At 40.1% G+C, this 18,925-nt stretch overlaps 1 protein-coding gene and 1 long non-coding RNA gene across 2 annotated transcripts in view; one reads left to right on the top strand and one right to left on the bottom strand.

The window, feature by feature from the left end:
• The window catches only part of LOC126284217 (uncharacterized), a 78,329-nt gene extending 64,915 nt beyond the window's left edge, over positions 1 to 13,414 (top strand). Inside the window, exon 3 of the long non-coding RNA XR_007551448.1 lies at positions 13,111 to 13,414. This is a non-coding gene — a long non-coding RNA (uncharacterized LOC126284217). The remainder of the gene's footprint in view (positions 1 to 13,110) is intronic.
• LOC126284216 (phenoloxidase 2-like) overlaps positions 1 to 18,925 on the bottom strand; it is a 228,595-nt gene that overhangs the window by 48,118 nt on the left and 161,552 nt on the right. The window contains exon 12 of the mRNA XM_049982987.1: positions 7,217 to 7,443. Within this exon, the coding sequence (XP_049838944.1) occupies positions 7,217 to 7,443 (227 nt within the window). The remainder of the gene's footprint in view (positions 1 to 7,216; positions 7,444 to 18,925) is intronic.

Raw genomic sequence — 18,925 nt, 5'->3', positions numbered from 1 at the left:
CTTGGTGTCCCAGTACTACAGCCAGCTCTGCCCACACTTAACTGACCATGAGCCAAAGACCTCACTGCCCCTGTGGCCATCTCTGCCATCTGCACCAGCCCCCATGATGCAGTCCATTCCCCTTTTGGCTTCTGCCCCATCTTCATTCTGGGTGCTGCTGCCACCGGGCTGAGTAGTTAGTGCTGGGCTGCCTTCATCTCCGTGCCCCCCCCCCCCCCCCCCCCCCAGCACCACTGCCGCTGCCTTTGCCTTCTCTTCTGCCTCCACTGCCAAGTGCCTGCCCAGATGGGGACATGGATATGGGATATTACACCTCTTTCACCAGTGTCCCTTAGGGCCTCTCATTTGGTAGTAGAAGCCGTGCCTGTCCTCTCCCATGCTGATTGAGCCCTTAATCTCCTGTGATGGCATAACATCTGCTCCAGTAGTCATCCATTTCCAATAAAGACTTGAACATCTCCATGGTGAACGGTTTTCCCCCAAGGGGGAGGATTGTTGTGACCCTGTACAGTGAGTGTGCATAACTAAACAGCCCTTGTGTCCATGGCTGGCCTAAGGAGGCCACCTCAGCTGCACCTTGTGCAAACAGCTGTATACAAGTTGGCACGCCAGGCCCTTGACCACTCTAACGTTTTTATGGCTAAGGAAAACTTCACTCAGACTGTGCATTAATGAAACTGATGATTTTGTTCGCTTGTTCTTCTTACAACATCCTTCAATGTATCTGGAGTTTCCTTTATGTGGAGTAACAATTTCCTCGTCTGTATTTGCTTTTAAAATTCAATATTTTTTTGTTTTTAGTTTGAATTCCAGCCCTTCTTCTCTGTATCAATTTTGTCTGTTTTACAAATGTTTATACATAAATACAGTAATGGAAAGTCTTCATAAGAATAAACAGTTTAGGAGCAATAATAAAACTCACTGAATAGCAAATTGACTGGGATAAGGGGTCGTATTGGTGGAGTGGGTACAGGGTGGAATGAGGTGAGGAGTGGGAGGAAATGCTGAGGCAGGGTAGCTGATGACTGTGAGGGAGAGCGCAGATGCATGAGATAGGAATGCATGTGGAGAGGCATCAGGTGCACAGAATAGGAATGCAACACAGGCACCAGCACCAGTTTGTTTGTGCACTGTATGAAGACAATGATGTGGAGACTTAACTGCCGTCTGCTTCACGTCTGCTGTGCAGCGAGCTACCTTCATTTAAGTATTAACTATTTTTCTTGCTTCTCACTTCTTCTTCTGTGTATTTTTGCTTTTAGGAAGCCTTAATTGTCGAGTGCTATTAAGTTATCCATAGATTTCGTGTTTGTTTTGAATAAAGTCAGAGAGAGTCCTTTTAGTCAGCCATAGTGCCAGTAGTGCTAGTGTTCGTTTTCAATACAGTCCAGAGACAGGTAGTGCTGTTTTCATTGTTTTCTACACGAAGTGGCTAGCAATCACAGTTTAGTCAATAATCAGCCGCCTTTAGTGAATTAGCAGTCTAGTTAAAAGTTGATTAACTCTCTTCAGTAAATTGATTTCTTAGGATGGATAGGATGTGTGACTGCTGTGTATGGACGCATGAGGAGCTGGCCACTGTTTGCGAACAGCTGAACGTGTTGATGGCCGCGGTTAGCCATCTTCAGGCTGCTGCCTTGGAGTGTAGCGGCAGTGGGGAGTCTGGTGCGTTGCAAGGTACTCCCCAGGCATTACATGCTTCACCCACTATCTCTGCTGTCGAGACATCTTCGCGGGTACTGGGCGCGGTTGGGCCACCCTCTCCCCAAGGAGAGTGGCAGGTTCAGCGGCGTTCGCGCGCACGAGGCAGACGGTAAATGTGGAGGCTGGCTGTGTGGCATTGCCTGCTCTGCCTGTGAGTGGAGATGTGGCTGCTCCTTCAGCAAGGTCCGAGCAGGCACACGGAGGGGGGGGGTTATTAGTTATTGGGAGCTCCACCATTAGGCGGGTGATGGAGCCCCTTAGGGAAATAGCAGAAAGGCCGGGGAAGAAGGCCAGTGTTCACTCTGTCTGCTTGCTGGGGGGTCTCATCCGAGATGTGGAGGAAGCCCTACTGACGGTGATAGAGAGCACTGGGTGCACCCGACTGCAAATTGTTGCTCATGTCAGCACCAATGACTCCTGCCGTTTGGGTTCAGAGGTCATCCTCAGTTCATACAGACGGTTGGCGGAATTGGTGAAGGCGGAAAGCCTCGCTCGCTGGGTGGAATCAGAGCTAACTATTTGTAGTATCGTTCCCAGAACTGATCGCAGTCCTCTGGTTTGGAGCCGAGTGGAAGGCATAAACCAGAGGCTCAGACGATTCTGCGGAGAGCTGGGGTGCAAATTTCTCGACCTCTGCTGTCGGGTGGAGAACTGTAGGGTCCCCCTGAATAGGTCAGGCGTGCACCGGAAGCGGCTACAAGGGTAGCGGAGTACGTGTGGAGTGCACGTGGGGATTTTTTAGGTTAGAGAATTCCCTCCCTAGGCCCGACAAGACGTCTCCTGAGACGCGGCAAGGTAGGAGTAGGCAAAATGCAACAGGGAATAACAATATTAATGTGCTAATAGTAAACTGCAGGAGCGTCTATAGAAAGGTCCCAGAACTGCTCTCATTAATAAACGGTCACTAAACAGTAATGAAATCCTAAACTCAGATTGGAATGTATACCACAGAGACAGGCTGGACAGAGAAGGCGGAGGCGTGTTTATAGCGATAAGAAGTGCAATAGTATCAAAGGAAATTGACGGAGATCCGAAATGTGAAATGATTTGGGTGAAGGTCACGGTTAAAGCAGGCTCAGACATGGTAATTGGATGTCTCTATAAGCCCCCGGGCTCAGCAGTTGTTGTGGCTGAGCACCTGAAGGATAATTTGGAAAATATTTTGAGTAGATTTCCCCACCATGTTATAGTTCTGGGTGGAGATTTTAATTTGCCGGATATAGACTGGGAGACTCAAACGTTCATAACGGGTGGTAGGCAATAAGAATATGGTGAAATTTTTTTTAAGTGCTTTATCTGGAAACTACCTTGAGCAGTTTGTGCAGATAGTGTTGAGGATCAGTGGACAAAGTTCAAAACCATCGTACAATATGTGTTAGATAAGTATGTGCCAAGCAAGATCGTAAGAGATTGAAAAGAGCCACCGTGGTACAACAACCAAGTTAGAAAACTGCTGCGGAATCAAAGGGAACTTAACAGCAAACATAAACATAGCCAAAGCCTTGCAGAGAAACAAAAATTATGTGAAGCGAAATGTAGTGTGAGGAGGGAAATGCGAGAGGTGTTCAATGAATTCGAAAGTAAAGTTATATGTACTGACTTGGCAGAAAATCCTAGGAAATTTTGGTCTTATGTCAAAGCAGTAGGTGGATCAAAACAAAATGTCCAGATACTCTGTGACCAAAATGGTACTGAAACAGAGGATGACAGACTGAAGGCCGAAATACTAAATGTCTTTTTCCAAAGCTGTGTCACAGAGGAAGACTGCACTGTAGTTCCTTCTCTAGATTGTTGCACAGATGACAAAATAGTAGTTATCGAAATAGATGACAGAGGGATAGAGAAACAATTAAAATCACTCAAAAGAGGAAAGGCCGCTGGACCTGATGGGATACCAGTTCAATTTTACACAGAGTACGGGAAGGAACTTGCCCCCCTTCTTGCAGCGGTGTACCATAGGTTTCTAGAAGAGCATAGCGTTCCAAAGGATTGGAAAAGAGCACAGGTCATCCCCGTTTTCAAGAAGGGACGTCGAACAGATGTGCAGAACTATAGACCTATATCTCTAACGTCGATCAGTTGTAGAATTTTGGAACACGTATTGTGTTTGAGTATAATGACGTTTCTGGAGACTAGAAATCTACTCTGTAGGAATCAGCATGGGTTTCAAAAAAGACAGTCATGTGAAACCCAGCTCACGCTATTCGTCCACAAGACTCAGAAGGCCATAGACACGGGTTCACGGGTAGCTACCGTATTTCTTGACTTCCACAAGGCGTTCAATACAGTTCCCCACAGTCATTTAATGAACAAAATAAGAGCATATGAACTATCAGACCAATTGTTTGATTTGATTGATAAGTTCCTAGGTAACAGAACACAGCATGTCATTCTCAATGGAGAAAAGTCTTCCGAAAAAAGAGTGATTTCAGGTGTGCCGCAGGGGAGTGTCATAGGACCATTGCTATTCACAATATACATAAATGACCTGGTGGATGACATCGGAAGTTCACTGAGGCTTTTTGCAGATGATGCTGTGGTGTATCGAGAGGTTGTAACAATGGAAAATTGTAGTGAAATGCAGGAGAATCTGCAGCAAATTCACACATGGTGCAGGGAATGGCAATTGAATCTCAATGTAGACAAGTGTAATGTGCTGTGAATACATAGAAACATAGATACCTTATCATTTAGCTACAAAATAGCAGGTCAGCAGCTGGAAGCAGTTAATTCCATAAATTATCTGGGAGTACACATTAGGAGAGATTTAAAATGGAATGGTCATATAAAGTTGATCGTCGGTAAAGCAGATGCCAGAGTGAGATTCATTGGAAAAATCCTAAGGAAATGCAATCCGAAAACAAAGGAAGTAGGTTACAGTATGCTTGTTTGCCAACTGCTTGAGTACTGCTCAGCAGTGTGGGATCCGTACCAGATAGGGTTGGTAGAAGAGATAGAGAAGATCCAACGGAGTGCAGTGCGCATCGTTACAGGATCATTTAGTAATCTCGAAAACATTACGGAGATGATAGATAAACTCCAGTGGAAAACTCTGCAGGAGAGACGCTCAGTAACTTGGTAAGGGCTTTTGTTAAAGTTTTGAGAACATAATTTCACCGAAGACTCAAGCAGTATATTGCTCCCTCCTACGTATATCTCGCGAAGAGACCATGAGGATAAAATCAGAGAGGTTAGAGCCCAGAGAGAGGCATACCGACAATCCTTTTTTCCACGAAAAATACGAGACTGGAATAGAAGGGAGAACCGATAGAGGTACTCAGGGAACGTTCTCCACACACCGTCAGGTGGCTTCCGGAGTATGAATGTAGATGTAGATGTATATGTAGACAGAGTAACAGAACAGAGGAAGAAGAGACTACATTGAAGAGGGTGTAAATGCAGGATGGTAATGTTAGGATCCAGCAGAAGGGTGGTGGTAGATGTAGGAAAGTGGGCTATCAGAGGTTGAAGCCAAGAGGATTATAGGAGCAAAGTATATGTCGCAAGATCAACTCACGTCTATGTAGTTCAGAGAAGCTGGTGTTGGGGGAAGGAGCCAGATATCACAGGTTGTGAAATACCCTATGAAATTGAGCATGTTGGCTCAGCAGCATGTTCCATGACTGGATGGTCACCTATGCTCTTGACTACAGCTTGAAGGTTTGCTATCCATTATGGTGAACAACTGGTTGGTGGTCTATTACAGGACTGGAGTAAGGGGAACTGGGTGGATGTACTGGAGAGGTCTTGCATGTGGATCATCCACAGGGTTATGATCCATATGGCAAGGGGTTGAGAGTGGGTGTGGGCTTTAGGATGGATCAGGATTTGTATAGAATTGGTAGGTGGCAGAATACCACTCTGAGAGAGGTGGAAAGGTTTGTGAGTAGGCTGTTCCTCGCTTTTGGGCATGATGATAAATATTCAAAGCTCTGGTAATGGGTATGGTTCATTTGATCTAGTCTGGGATGATATGGGGATGATGAGAGAATGCTCCTTTGTAGGCTTTTTCTTGTGGATGGTGGGTTGATTAGGGGTGTGAGAGGACAGGGATAGGGTGCAGGAATCTGTCTGTGGACTAAATCTGGACGATAGTGCCTGTCTGTAAAGAGCTAAGTGAGACCTTCAGCATATTGGGAAATGGAATTCTCAGCACTGTAGGTGGATCATCCTTGGGTGGCTGAGCTAAATAGGTGTCCTTTTTTGGTGTAGAAGGGATATCAAAATGCACATACTGTTGATGATTAATGGGCCTGATATGGATGGAGCCTCTGTCTCTTGCATTCAAGTCCTGTGCACACACTGACTCCCTCACAGTACTTGGCCACCCTTTTCAAATCCTTCCTCTTGCTCCTTGCCTCTGTTCTCCTGTCACTCATTCCACGACCACAACCCCTCACCCAAATAAACTGTTAGTGAAATGTCTACATATAGTATAGAAGAAAGATTTGGTTTTCTTGTGTCATTGATAATAATAATATTACTGATGGAACACAAGCTCAGACTGGATAAAGATTGTCCATGTACCTTCTGAAGGATCTGTCTTGTCAGTTACCTTTTGTTATGTAGAGAAACCATCAAAAACCTAAATCTCAGATCAGAATTTGAATTGCAGCCGTTTGAGATTGAAGTACAGTATTTTGCCACAGTGGCATCTTGCTTTGCAGATACACTATGTTGGATGAAGCCAAAATGAGGATAGAAAATTATTTTAAAACAAAAATCAGCTAAATTATTCAAAGCAACCAACTAAAAGATACAATAGGTATACAGTACTTAAATTGCCGAGTGAAAGAAAACAAGAAATTATGGGCTCATAACATCTACTATTGATTCTGTTTAGAGCATGTAATATTTTCTGAACAACAAAATCTTCTGCCTTCTCTCTTTGTTTATCACTTCCTTTGTCCTTGAATTCCACAGCATTTGCATTTTTCTGTCTGCTTTGTGGCCTCTTAAAATGTTTGTCTTTGTGGCCCCTTAAAATGTTTATCATTCCATTCTTTCTTTGACTTCATATCTTATTTGTTTCATGTGGTTTGACCAGTATGAAGCTTGCTTCCACCCACATTCTTTCCATATTTGTCTTTCTTGTTTCTAGTCTATCTTATTTGCCAATTTATATTGTTATATTAAAATGTGGGTAATATTTTATTCTGTAATAGTCATTTCTTTTGTTTAGTGGCCTGTCTATCTTCAGCCTAATTCCATATTTAAATGAGACATTTCTTGGAGACATTAGATTCCTCATAAATTTTTTAATTCTGTTTCTCAATGATATCTCATTACTGATATGATCATTTAGTTTCTTTGCTTGCATGTTCCAACCCCATCTAAAATATGATAATTTACCTTGTCTGTCCCCAGTGGACAGAACGGAAAAGGAGCCAAATGCAATTTACATTATTGTTGTGCTACTACTTCTATCACTTTTCAAACTATTTTAAGTGTGTTCTGTACTTAAAATGAATTTTTAGAATATGTTGGAAGTTGGTTATAGAATTGGACTTACCCTGTCTTGACTACCATCAGACACCATAACAAAATATTCTGCAGGGTAGCCTTCAGGTTGGCCCTTGGGTATCAGCATATGTTGTGGCCACCCACATCCACAGTAGGTGTATGGTGCCTGTTGCTCTGATGATCCAGTTCCAGTAAGGTTGCGAAATGTCCGTTCAAATGGTATCGTTACCGACGATGCATCAGAGCGACGCTGAAAGGTGCTTCGGCCACTGTTCACTACAATAGAATTACAGTTAACACAAGTGGAATAATAAAGGTGAATACATCACATAAATGAAGAATAGTCAATAAGAGGAACTCAGTGCATTATTCTTAAAGGGGAGAAATTGTCAGGTGCAAAAGTGGCATCAGGTGCACCTACTCAACTGTTATAGAGTTGCTACTGGTTGTGACAAATATTCTTGTCAAGCAGAAGCATCCTATTGCATGTACAATAAGGGGAAGGCAACCAGTCACCTATAATGGACTGATATGTGGAGTACAGATACATGTAACAGGAAACAGTACTCACATTAGCTTTTAAGCTCTTGCTCTTATTCTAGTAAACGTACACACATTCACACACACGTAACTGCACAGACACCCAAATCACTCTCCCATGGTGAAGTTTTACTGTGGTCACAGCAGAGAGATAGAGAGAGAAAGAGAGAGAGAGAGAGAGAGAGAGAGAGAGAGAGAGAGAGAGAGAAAGAGAAAGAGAAAGAGAGAGGGTGGGGGGGGGGGCCTGTGTAGCTGTGTGTGAGTACATTTACTAGAAAAAGAACAAGAGCTTGGAAGCTAGTTCAAATGCAGTTTTTGTTATGTGTTTCTTTTTCCTTTTATTTACATATTATTCTATCCAAAGATATCAAGCGTTCAAATGTGTGTGAATGTGTGAATTCCTAAGGGACCAAACTGGTGAGGTCACTGATCCCTAGACTTACACACTACTTAAACTAACTTATGCTAAGAACAACAAACACATGCATGCCTAAGGGAGGACTCGGACCTCCAACAGGAGGGGCAACACCATCCATGACATGGTGCCTCAAATCACGCCAGGAATATCCATTATTGTTATAGAAATATGTTAATGAAGTCATTGAAATTTTTTTTTTGTTATATTGGTACACACAGAGAAAAAATGTAACTCAAGTGATAAATTGTATGGAATAACTAGTTTTACACAGACTTTATAGCAATAGTGATGTATATGTTTCGTTCAGATGGATAAATTGAAATACTGAGTCATCATAACATTCTTTCTTTTTGACCTAATATCACCAGCAGAAATCTTATCAAAGTTGGTGAAAGATTTTAAGAACTTCGCTTCTTCATGTTCACTGCTTAACAGATGGGTCACTGTATTCGATTGTTGGCCCACCTGGATAGCCATACATGTTAAAGTGCTGCTTCCAGGATGAGAACGTGCACCAGCCCAGATCAAATCTGCCTAGCAGATTAATTACAGGGTCAGTGTGTCAGCTAACCTGGATGTGCCTATGAATCAGTTTCCTATATCCAAAGGTGAAAAACAGGCTGTTACCCACATCCCACACTACTTACCCGATATGGAAACATTAAGGAAACTTTTGCACACTTTCACCTGAATCACACTATATGCAGACTGTTGGAGTACACACTTTCCTTCCTAGTCAGTAACGGGGTGGCAAAAGGAAGGGGTTTGGCCACTACTTAAATTAACCATGTCAGATCCAATAACCCTTTAACTGCTCTGGACATGTTAATGCGTGCGCCTTTGTACCTGTCCCTGTGTGCTCTGAACATGGTTACACTCGCCACCAGTCATTCTACCTGGTACTCTGAACATGTCTGTGCATAGAGAAGAGTATGGGGACCACACCTCAATCATGAAAAATACCACCATACCGCAACACTGCCTCCTCTGTATATGCCTGCAGCCAGTATGCACGGTGAAAGGTAACACTATCTAGGAATTTACTGAACACAAACCCTTCTATCAAACTGACACAGGATATAGAATGATTCTTCACTCGAAATCACTCATTTACAGTCATCTGCTGTGCAGTGGTGTTGCTCTTTACACCACCTTAAGTGTCATTTGCTCCTAACTACATAGTTTATCATTTAAGTGCCATAGGCTGTTGTTGTTGTTGTGGTCTTCAGTCCTGAGACTGGTTTGATGCAGCTATCCATGCTACTTTATCTTAAACGAGCCCCTTCATCTCCCAGTACATACTGCAGCCTACATCCTTCTGAATCTGCTTAGTATTCATGTCTTGGTCTCCCTCTATGATTTTTACCCTCCACGCTGTCCTCCAATACTAAATTGGTGATCCCTTGATGTCTCAGAACATGTCCTACCAACCGATCCCTTCTTCTCTTCAAGTTGTGCCACAAGCTCCTCTTCTTCCCAATTCTATTCAATACCTCCTCATTAGTTATGTGATCTACCCATCTAATTTTCAGCATTGTTCTGTAGCACCACATTTCAATAGTTACTATTCTCTTCTTGTTTAAACTATTTATTGTCCATGTTTCACTTCCATACATGGCTACACTCCATACCAATGCTTTCAGAAACGACTTCTTGACATTTAAATATATACTTGATGTTAACAAATTTCTCTTCTTCAGAAATGCTTTCCTTGCCATTGCCAGTCTACATTTTATATCCTCTCTACTTTGACCATCATCAGTTATTTTGCTCCCCAAATACCAAAACTCCTTTACTACTTTAAGTATCTCATTTCCTAATCTAATTTCCTCAGCATCACCCGACTTGATTCGACTACATTCCATTATCCTCGTTTTGCTTTTGTTGATGTTCATCTGATACCCTCCTTTCAAGATACTGTCCATTCCGTTCAACTGCTCTTCCAAGTCCTTTGCTGTCTCTGACAGAATTACAATGTCATCAGCGAACCTCAAAGTTTTTATTTCTTCTCCATGGATTTTAATACTTACTCCAAACTTTTCTTTTGTTTCCTTTATTGCTAGCTCAATATACAGATTGAATAACATTGGGGATAGGCTACAACCCTGTCTTACTCCCTTCCCAACCATTGCTTCCCTTTCATACCCCTCGACTCTTATAACTGCCATCTGGTTTCTGTACAAATTGTAAATAGCCTTTCGCTCCCTGTATTTTACCCCTGACACCTTCAGAATTTGAAAGAGTGTATTCCAAGCAACATTGTCAAAAGCTTTCTCTAAGTCTACAAATGCTAGAAACGTAGGTTTGCCTTTCCTAAAGCTTTCTGTAGGCTGATGTTTAAAATTTTTCCTAACAATTGCAAAAAGATCCAATATGAGAAACAAAACAAATAAGAATATTTTAATCTTTTCTTTAATAGAATACAAGAATACAAAATTTGCCATGCCTTGAGCATAAATGTTCCATGTCTAAGAATAATTACTGTCAGAGAATGTATCACACTGAAGACACTTACACATTAAAGATGTGGCATTAGATGAAGTATTATGAATTCTTTATTACAATATTTTAGCTATTTTTGTGAGAATAGTAAAGTTACTGTAGCACAGAAAATACAGAAGTCAACTATAATGTATTACAACTTACTTACAGCAAGAATACAATTGCAAATGAAAGAAAACTAAGATATGTTATTCTCATTAAACAATGCTGGTCGGAAAAGTTAATTATTTCAAATTCTCCATGACACGGTCAAAAAAGAAGAGATACAACATCTTGCCTATAAAAAGACATTGGAACAATTCTTCGCATATGTAGAACTAAAATCACGCCACAAGAGCTTGGTAAGAAAATATACGAAGCTTTATACACTTTTAATGAAATATAGCCTGTGTCATAAGTAAGAGAGAAGAGAGGGAAATACAAGCATGTAAAATGAAGTTCCTTAGGTCGGCTCTATAAAAATCTAGGAGAGACAGAGTCAGGTATGACTATGTAAGGAGAGACCTGCAGGTGACATTTACTACAGAGGAGAGGATGAATGCTTTGAGATTGAAGTGGTTGAGTCATGTGAAGCGAATGCACCCAATACGAACTCCATGTCAGTATTTGGAGATGGAGGTACCAGGAAGAAGACAAATTGGGTGACCTAGAAAGAAATGGACAGACCAGGTTAAGGAAGATCTCAAGAGGAGAGTAGTAACATGGGATGTAGTGGAGAGGGAAAAGCTATACCAGGACAGAAACTAATGGAGGCACATCGTTCACCAAGTTCCTAACCAGCTCACTGGAAGGAAACCCTGACGACGATGATGATAATGCGATATTCAGGTTCAAAAATTGTCTCAGGAATCACCGCAATGTTTTTTGTAACATACATCTAACTTTCTGGGATTAGTCACACCATTGTATCATTATCTATGGTGGATAATTACAGTTGTTGCTGTTGTTGTCTTCAGCCCAGCGAGCGGTTTGATGCATTTCTATCCTGTGCAAGCTTCTTCATCTCCGAATAACTACTTCACTGTACATCCTTCTGCATCTGCTAAGTGTATTCATCTCTTGGTCTCTGTCTATGATTTTTAGCCTCCATGCTTCCCTGCAGTACTAAATTGGTGATCCCTTGAAGCCTCAGAACATGTCCTACCAACCTATCCCTTCCTCTAGTCAAGTTGTGCCACAACTTCCTCCTCTCCCCAATTCTATTCAGTATCTCCTCATTAGTTCCTGATCTACCCATCTAATCTTCAGCATTGTTCTGTAGCACCACATTTCAATAGTTACTATGCTCTTCTTGTCTAAACTATTTATCATCCATGTTTCACTTACATACATGGCTACAGTCCACAAAATACTTTCAGAAAATACTTCTTGACATTTAAATATATACTTGATGTTAACAAATTTCTCTTCTTCAGAAATGCTTTCCTTGCCATGGTCAGTCTACATTTTATATCCTGGAGATGACAGGGTTCTTTGCACTGGTCCAACGCTGTCACAGTTCATCAGCTTTTTCACCAGGCATATTTCCTCAAATTCATTAATAATGGAGTCCCAAAAAGATGTTGCTGTGGTCAGACTCATCTTTCTATCAAACTCCATTGGAAGTCCAGTGGAAACACAACATTCAGCATTACTGGACTTGCTTGGTTATTAAAGATGAGTGATCTTTAGTGCAGCATTCTTCCACAGTCTGTGTGGTCTGTCCTATGTATGCCATACCGCATTGACAAAGTATTTTGTAAATTCTGGCCTTACACAACAATGAGTTGTCCTTCACTAATCCCACGAGATCTGCAATCTTACATGATAGATGGAAAATCACTGTCACCTGCAGTTTACTGAAGATTCCTGATAATTTAAATGTAATGTTGCCCACAAATTGAATAAAAGCCAAAGATTTTGTCAGCGTGTTCTCCTCTTTATCCACTATCTGATTCTTGATTTTAACTAACAGTGCCCTGCTAATCTGCCGGGTAGAATACCCATTTTCTCTTAACATTATCTGTAGGTGGGCAAGCTCTTTAGGAAAACTATCTAGGCTTGAGACAGTGTGAGCTCTGTGTATGAGTGCTTTAAGCTTGCTCATAGTTTGCAGTAGATAATGACAAGTTGATGCTCGTAAGTACACATCAGTACATATGGGCTTACAATAAACTGAAGAAGCAAAATGTTCGGCTAGAAGATATGTAAGAGCTGCAATGTTGCTCACAACTGGATGAGCAATACTGTCTGTACTGCAGAACTCAGGATGCTGCTGAAGCAGAGGAGGCGCATTCAAGAGGTGTGATCTCAGCTCTCTAGTTGGCAAGTGTGATATAATTTTATTGAGTTCTTCACTCTTTTCATATATCAGAGTCTAGTAGCCAGCATGTGATCTATAACTATAAATTATAATTCTCTTTCCCAGCTGATATTTTTACTTGTATTACCTTTTTCAGATTTCTTTGTGTGATTCAAGTTTTCCTATGTGCTTTCTCTTTTAGAAATTATCCCCTGCATTACTAACATTTATAGGAAGTCAGAACCACCTCTTATTCACGGTGATGTAATGGATTTTGTGGGTACTGGCTTCCGTCAACTAATCCTGCAACATGTGATATGAAGGCATTGGTCAACCTCCTTCTCCAGAATTTCTTTGAAAGCGGTCTGAAGCAGCTGAGGTACCTCAGTGTGAGGCAAGATGGTGGCTAGTGTAAAAATCTGATGTGTGGCTCTGCGAAAAAATGTCAATTATGCTGTTAAAAAGAAAAACTGTAACAGTTATAAGGATGAAATAATAAAGCTCAAAGAACGTGTGTCAAGTTTACAGTTTATTATTAGTTCATTGAAGATGGATATCAAGAAACTTAAAGAAGAAAACAGCCTACAGAATAAGACAGACAAAATCACGGCATGAAAGTTCAACTTTGTCAGAGCACTACTTGGAAGTAAAGTTCAAAAGACACAAACAGATAATACAGAATATAGGAAACTTTGAACAGAACATAAATGTAGTGCACGAAAATCACTTTCAAGCTCTTTTTACTATGGATTGTGATAGTGTTGTTGACAGTTCAATTGTATCACATGGAAAACAAAACGACTTTGTGAATGAGGTAGGCCATTGAACATTTCAGCCATAGTTAAGTAAAAGATCGTAAGCAAAAGTGCTCTCAAAAAATTTGCCACTGATAAGCTGTTCACCTGAGGCATTATTGACTTACATTAGCAAAAGAAACAAAATAAATAGTGCTAAACAAGACATCCCACACAGTAAAGCTAGGCAGAAAATCAGTAAGCTCCAAACAGGAAGTGCACATAAAATTGAACTGTATGCAGACAGCCAAGGGCAAAGTATAGCAACTGAATTTCAATGGACAAGCAGTCAGAATTTTAATTGCATAATAAAGCTGGAGCAAAATTCAGTGCTGCTATGTCAATGAGCCAGGAAAAACATTCCTCATTAACCAAATCAACATAGGAAGAAGCAATAGCACCACCACCACCACCACCACCACCACCACCACCATCATCATAATCATCATCAGAAGCAGCAGTACAGCACCGCTTTAGGTCACTTAATGAAAATTTTTTATGGTTTCAAGCCAGGAATAAATTAAAAATGTGAAAAATCAGCCTGCAAACTCACAGATAAGTGAGTATAACATCTTATTTTTAAACATTTAGGGTCTGAAAGTAAAGCTGAAATACTGGAGGAATCATTGCCATGAAATAAGTATTCTTTCCTATCTTCAACTTTTGTAGTCCTGTCTTCCTCAGCTGCATGTAATATTGTGGCATACCATTAATTTTTACTTGTTGACCATCTAACTACAACTGAAAAACACAATTTTAGTGCCATAGCATTTCGCCTTTATTCTCTGCAAGGCATCTTCAGTGGCCTGGAATATGTACAATTTTTACTATTTGGTTTACATTTTAGGACAATGTATATATAAGTAATAAACAGTTCTATTGGTTGGCTTTTCTATGGCATAGTAATATTTTAAATTCTACTTACAGGTTTCTTGGATGATTTTCTACATGTTGTGTTTTAGTTCCATTTCTGGCACTGCTCTTCTTCTTATAAATGCCATTTGGGGTTTTGTTTTCCACACATCACAGCACTAGGAACTGAACATTTGCGTTGATGCTATGTTTTGGTTTGTGTTGCCGACTTTCAGATGCCTTGCAGAGAATAAAGCCAAAATGCATATGGCACAAAAATTGTGTTACATTTATTAATTGTAGTTAGATGGTCAAAACAAGTAAAAATTAACAATATACCATAATATTACATGCAACTGAGGAAGACAGGACTAAAAAAGTTGAAGATGGTAAAACAGCTACATCAAGTATTCCTTGTCAAAATGTACAAAAAGTTCAAGAAAATACATCTAAGACTCCATAAGATGGCACAGCACATAAAATTAGACAAAACTTCCAAAAAGAACAATTTAATTCCAAGTTATATTAATGGAAAGGTTAAAAACAGTTCTACAGTGGCACAAAAGTTGATATCAATTGCAGAACAATATTGGCTACTAAATGAAATTAAGATGCTATATTTGAACAAACAGTACCTAAATATGATACTCTATGAGACTCATCTAGAACTGGCACAGAACATAGGAAACCCCACAGTTCTCATGGCAATGATAGAAAAAATTGAACACAGCACATACACAACAGTGAAACATTCACAAAACAAGGATAAATAGAAAATAATGAAACTAGCAATAAAAAAGAAACAGAAATACCTTTACATTTTGAATGTGAAACCACAAGAACACCAACACACATCCCCCCCCCCCCTCCCCCCTACATTTAGTTAACCTGACAGAGACAGAAATACATGAAAAATGCTCTTGGAAAAAGGGTTGAAACACTGCACCAACAGCAAGTTAAACAACCAATACACAGAAAATGTCATAGTAGAAACGGAACACAATTTCACAGTCAAGAACAACAAAATAATTGTGAAACAAACATAGGACTGACAAGAGAATTAGTCAAAGAAGAAATAAAATGGCATAATAAAACAAACACAGAAGACACATAATAGGAACAACCAAACAGTAGTGGCTGGTATGAAAATGTGGAAACATAAATTAGTAAAAAATAACACTGTAATAACAAGAGCAGACAAGGGAAATATAACAGTACTTATGGACAAAGAACAATCATCACAAAAAACAAGGACTATATAAATGCCAACACTATACAAAAACTGAAATCAGACCCAACTAACTGATTTCAGGCAAAGCTGAAATGAACACTGAAAAACATAGAATGTGCACTCACAGAAAAACAGAAATACTACATAATGCATAAAACTCTGCAGCCAACCAAAGATGCATAAAGATGGTATGCCAATTGGAGCCATTATTAACGTCAGAAAAGCCCCAACATACCACAAAGGCAAACATCACAAAACACTATGAAATAGAAAACAGCAGAACAGTGACAAACACAGGAAACCTAATAGAACACATCCAGAATACATGGGTACCACACACAGTATCACTGATTTCTTTGGATATAGAAAACATGTACACCTCCATCCCTATCACAGAAACAATAGAAATCATCAGCATAATCCTCATCTCAGACAGTTTCCAGCCTCTGGCTGGGTCTATATGGAACATAGGCCTCTCCATTGTCTTTTGTCTTACCACCATCTCTCCGTCTCCACCTTGGTCCAGTCTTCTCCTTTCTTCTGGACGCATTTCCCTACTCCTTCCAGCCATCTGTCTCTTGGTCTTCCTCTTGGTCTCTTTCCTTCCAGTTTCATCTCGGGTATCGCCCTGGGTATCCTCTTCTCCTCCATTACCTTAATGTGTCCATACCATTTCAGCCTTGATTTCTCTGTCTCCTCCTGTAATGGTTCCGCCTTCATTCTTTCATTTCTTAACCTGTCTATCTTTGTCACTCCAATACTGTTCCTCAAGAATTTCATCTCACTAGCTTTTACTTTGATTTTCTCCCTTCCTTTCATAACCCAGGTTTCAGATGCATATGGCAAAATCAGGACATAGTATGACCAGTATATAAACTTTTTACTGATTTGGGCTACATCCTTGCTCCATTTCAGGTTTCAGACACTCTTCCAAAATACTTCTGCTTTTCTTCCCCTCTCGTTTATTTCTGTGTCATTTTTTCCATCTTCCTGTATCAGGCTTCCTAGATACTTGAAACTCTCCACTCTCCTCAATCATTCCCCACCAGTTGTTATTCCAGTTGTTCCTCTCTCCTTCATTCTTGTTGTGATAATCATCTCACACTTACTTGTACTAAATTCCATCCCATATTCTTGTACTGTTTGTTCCCATATGTCCAACTGCTCTTGTACTTCCTCCTCCTTATTCCCCCAAATCATCAGATCATCTGCAAGCACCATAGATTTCATCTTTCCTTCACCAATTACTTGGGCTACTGTAGTCATTATATCATCCATCACTGCAATGAAGAGTAATGGTGAAAGTGCACTTCCCTGTCTTAAACCATTCTTCTGTTCAATCCAAGCTGATCTCACCCCTCACACTTTCACAGAGCTCATGGTTCATTTCCCTCATCCTCCAAATAATCTGTTTTGCTACTCTTCTGTTCTCCAGGGCTTTCCACATTTTGCTTCTATGTAAACTATCATACACTCTTTCAATGTCCAGGAAGGTTATTAGTAGATCTATTTCATATTCATAGTGCAGTTCTTGCAGTTGTCTTACAGCAAAAATTCCTGTTTTGATGCCATGTTGCTCTTCTCTCTTTCTTCCTTCTAATTTTGCCTGAATTTGTGCTTCCAAAATTTTCTTAAAAACTCATTAGTGTTACCCCCCCCCCCCCCCCATAGTTCTTGCAGTCTTTCCCATTTCCCTTCTTAAAGATCAGGACAATTATTCCCTTCTTCCAGTCTTCTGGGATCATCTTCTGTCTCCACACAATTTTCATTACTCGATATAGCCGTTGTATCCCCACCTCTCCTGCTGCTCTCACCATCTCTACACTTAACTCATCCAGACATGGTGACTTCCCTCCCTTCATCTTGCCCAATGCCTCTTCCACTTCTCCCCATGTAAGGCCTTATCTATTTTCTGTTCCTCCTCTTTTTTCTCGTCTTTACCTTTACCTCCTAATAAAAGAAAAGGCAAACATACATTTAATGTCTTCAGAAAAACAACAGCCACAGACGAGCAACACATTCCACATCTAATCAAGCACACAACAAGAACCTTGCTACACTAAGACACATGTTATATAGATTAAACAGGATCCCACTCAACAAGAGAAATTATGAAAAAGAAATGAGCACAATCATACAAATAACTAGGAACAGTGGGCATGGCAAACATGTAGTGCACATTTACCGAATACAAGGTAACTAGCTAGCTGCAAAGTCACCAACACACTCAAGACACAAACACAATGAAAATTCACACAGAAAAGATGCAGATGGTATACTATGACTTACACAAATAAATTAACAAACAGAGTGGTAAACATACTAAAGAAACAGAGCTTCCAAATAGCATATAAAACTGTGAAAACCCTCCAAACAAACTTAAGCCAATCAACAACAACGAGGGATAAATTCCAGGGATCAGGAATACACAAACTTGAATGTCAAAGTTGTGATGCAATATACATGGACCTGACAAAGTTGGCAACAACATTCAATCTCCAGCAATAAAATCCGACACAAACCAAAACATAGCATCAAAAAAAGTGTTCAGTTCCTAGTACTGTGAAGAGTGGAAAATAAAAGCCCAAATGGCAATTATGAGAAAAATAACTGTGCCAAAAACGGAACTAAAGCACAACATGCAGAAAATCATCTATGGAACCTTAAGTAAAATTTAAAATATTACTATGCCACAGAAAAATCAACCACAAGAACTGTTAAAAACCTATATATACAGTGTCCCAAAATGTAAACCAAGTAGTAAAAATATGTACATATTCCAGACCACTGAAGATGCCTTGCAAAGAATGAAGGCAAAATGCACATGGCACAAAAATTGTGTTTCATTCAGTAATAATAATAATAATAATAATAATAATAATAGCTTTATTCAACATCGAATAGTACATTGCACATGTACAAAGAAACAGTAATGATTAAAGCTATTTGTACAATACACAAGACACATTCTTCTGAATATGTCATTAATTTACAACAAAATTACAATAAGATGTTTACTGATTTCTATTCGCATAATTTCACAAAGCATTTGTTGTTCTTCATATAAGTATGGTACTCTTCTAATGAGTAGAAAGGGTGTTTTACAAAAAATTTCTTAAGTTGATGTTTCAGTTTAATTG

Source organism: Schistocerca gregaria, chromosome 8 (assembly GCF_023897955.1).
Source record: "Schistocerca gregaria isolate iqSchGreg1 chromosome 8, iqSchGreg1.2, whole genome shotgun sequence".
Lineage (NCBI taxonomy): Eukaryota > Metazoa > Arthropoda > Insecta > Orthoptera > Acrididae > Schistocerca > Schistocerca gregaria.
The sequence above is the reverse complement of the archived record's forward strand: the minus strand, read 5'-3'. Positions and strand labels throughout refer to the sequence as shown.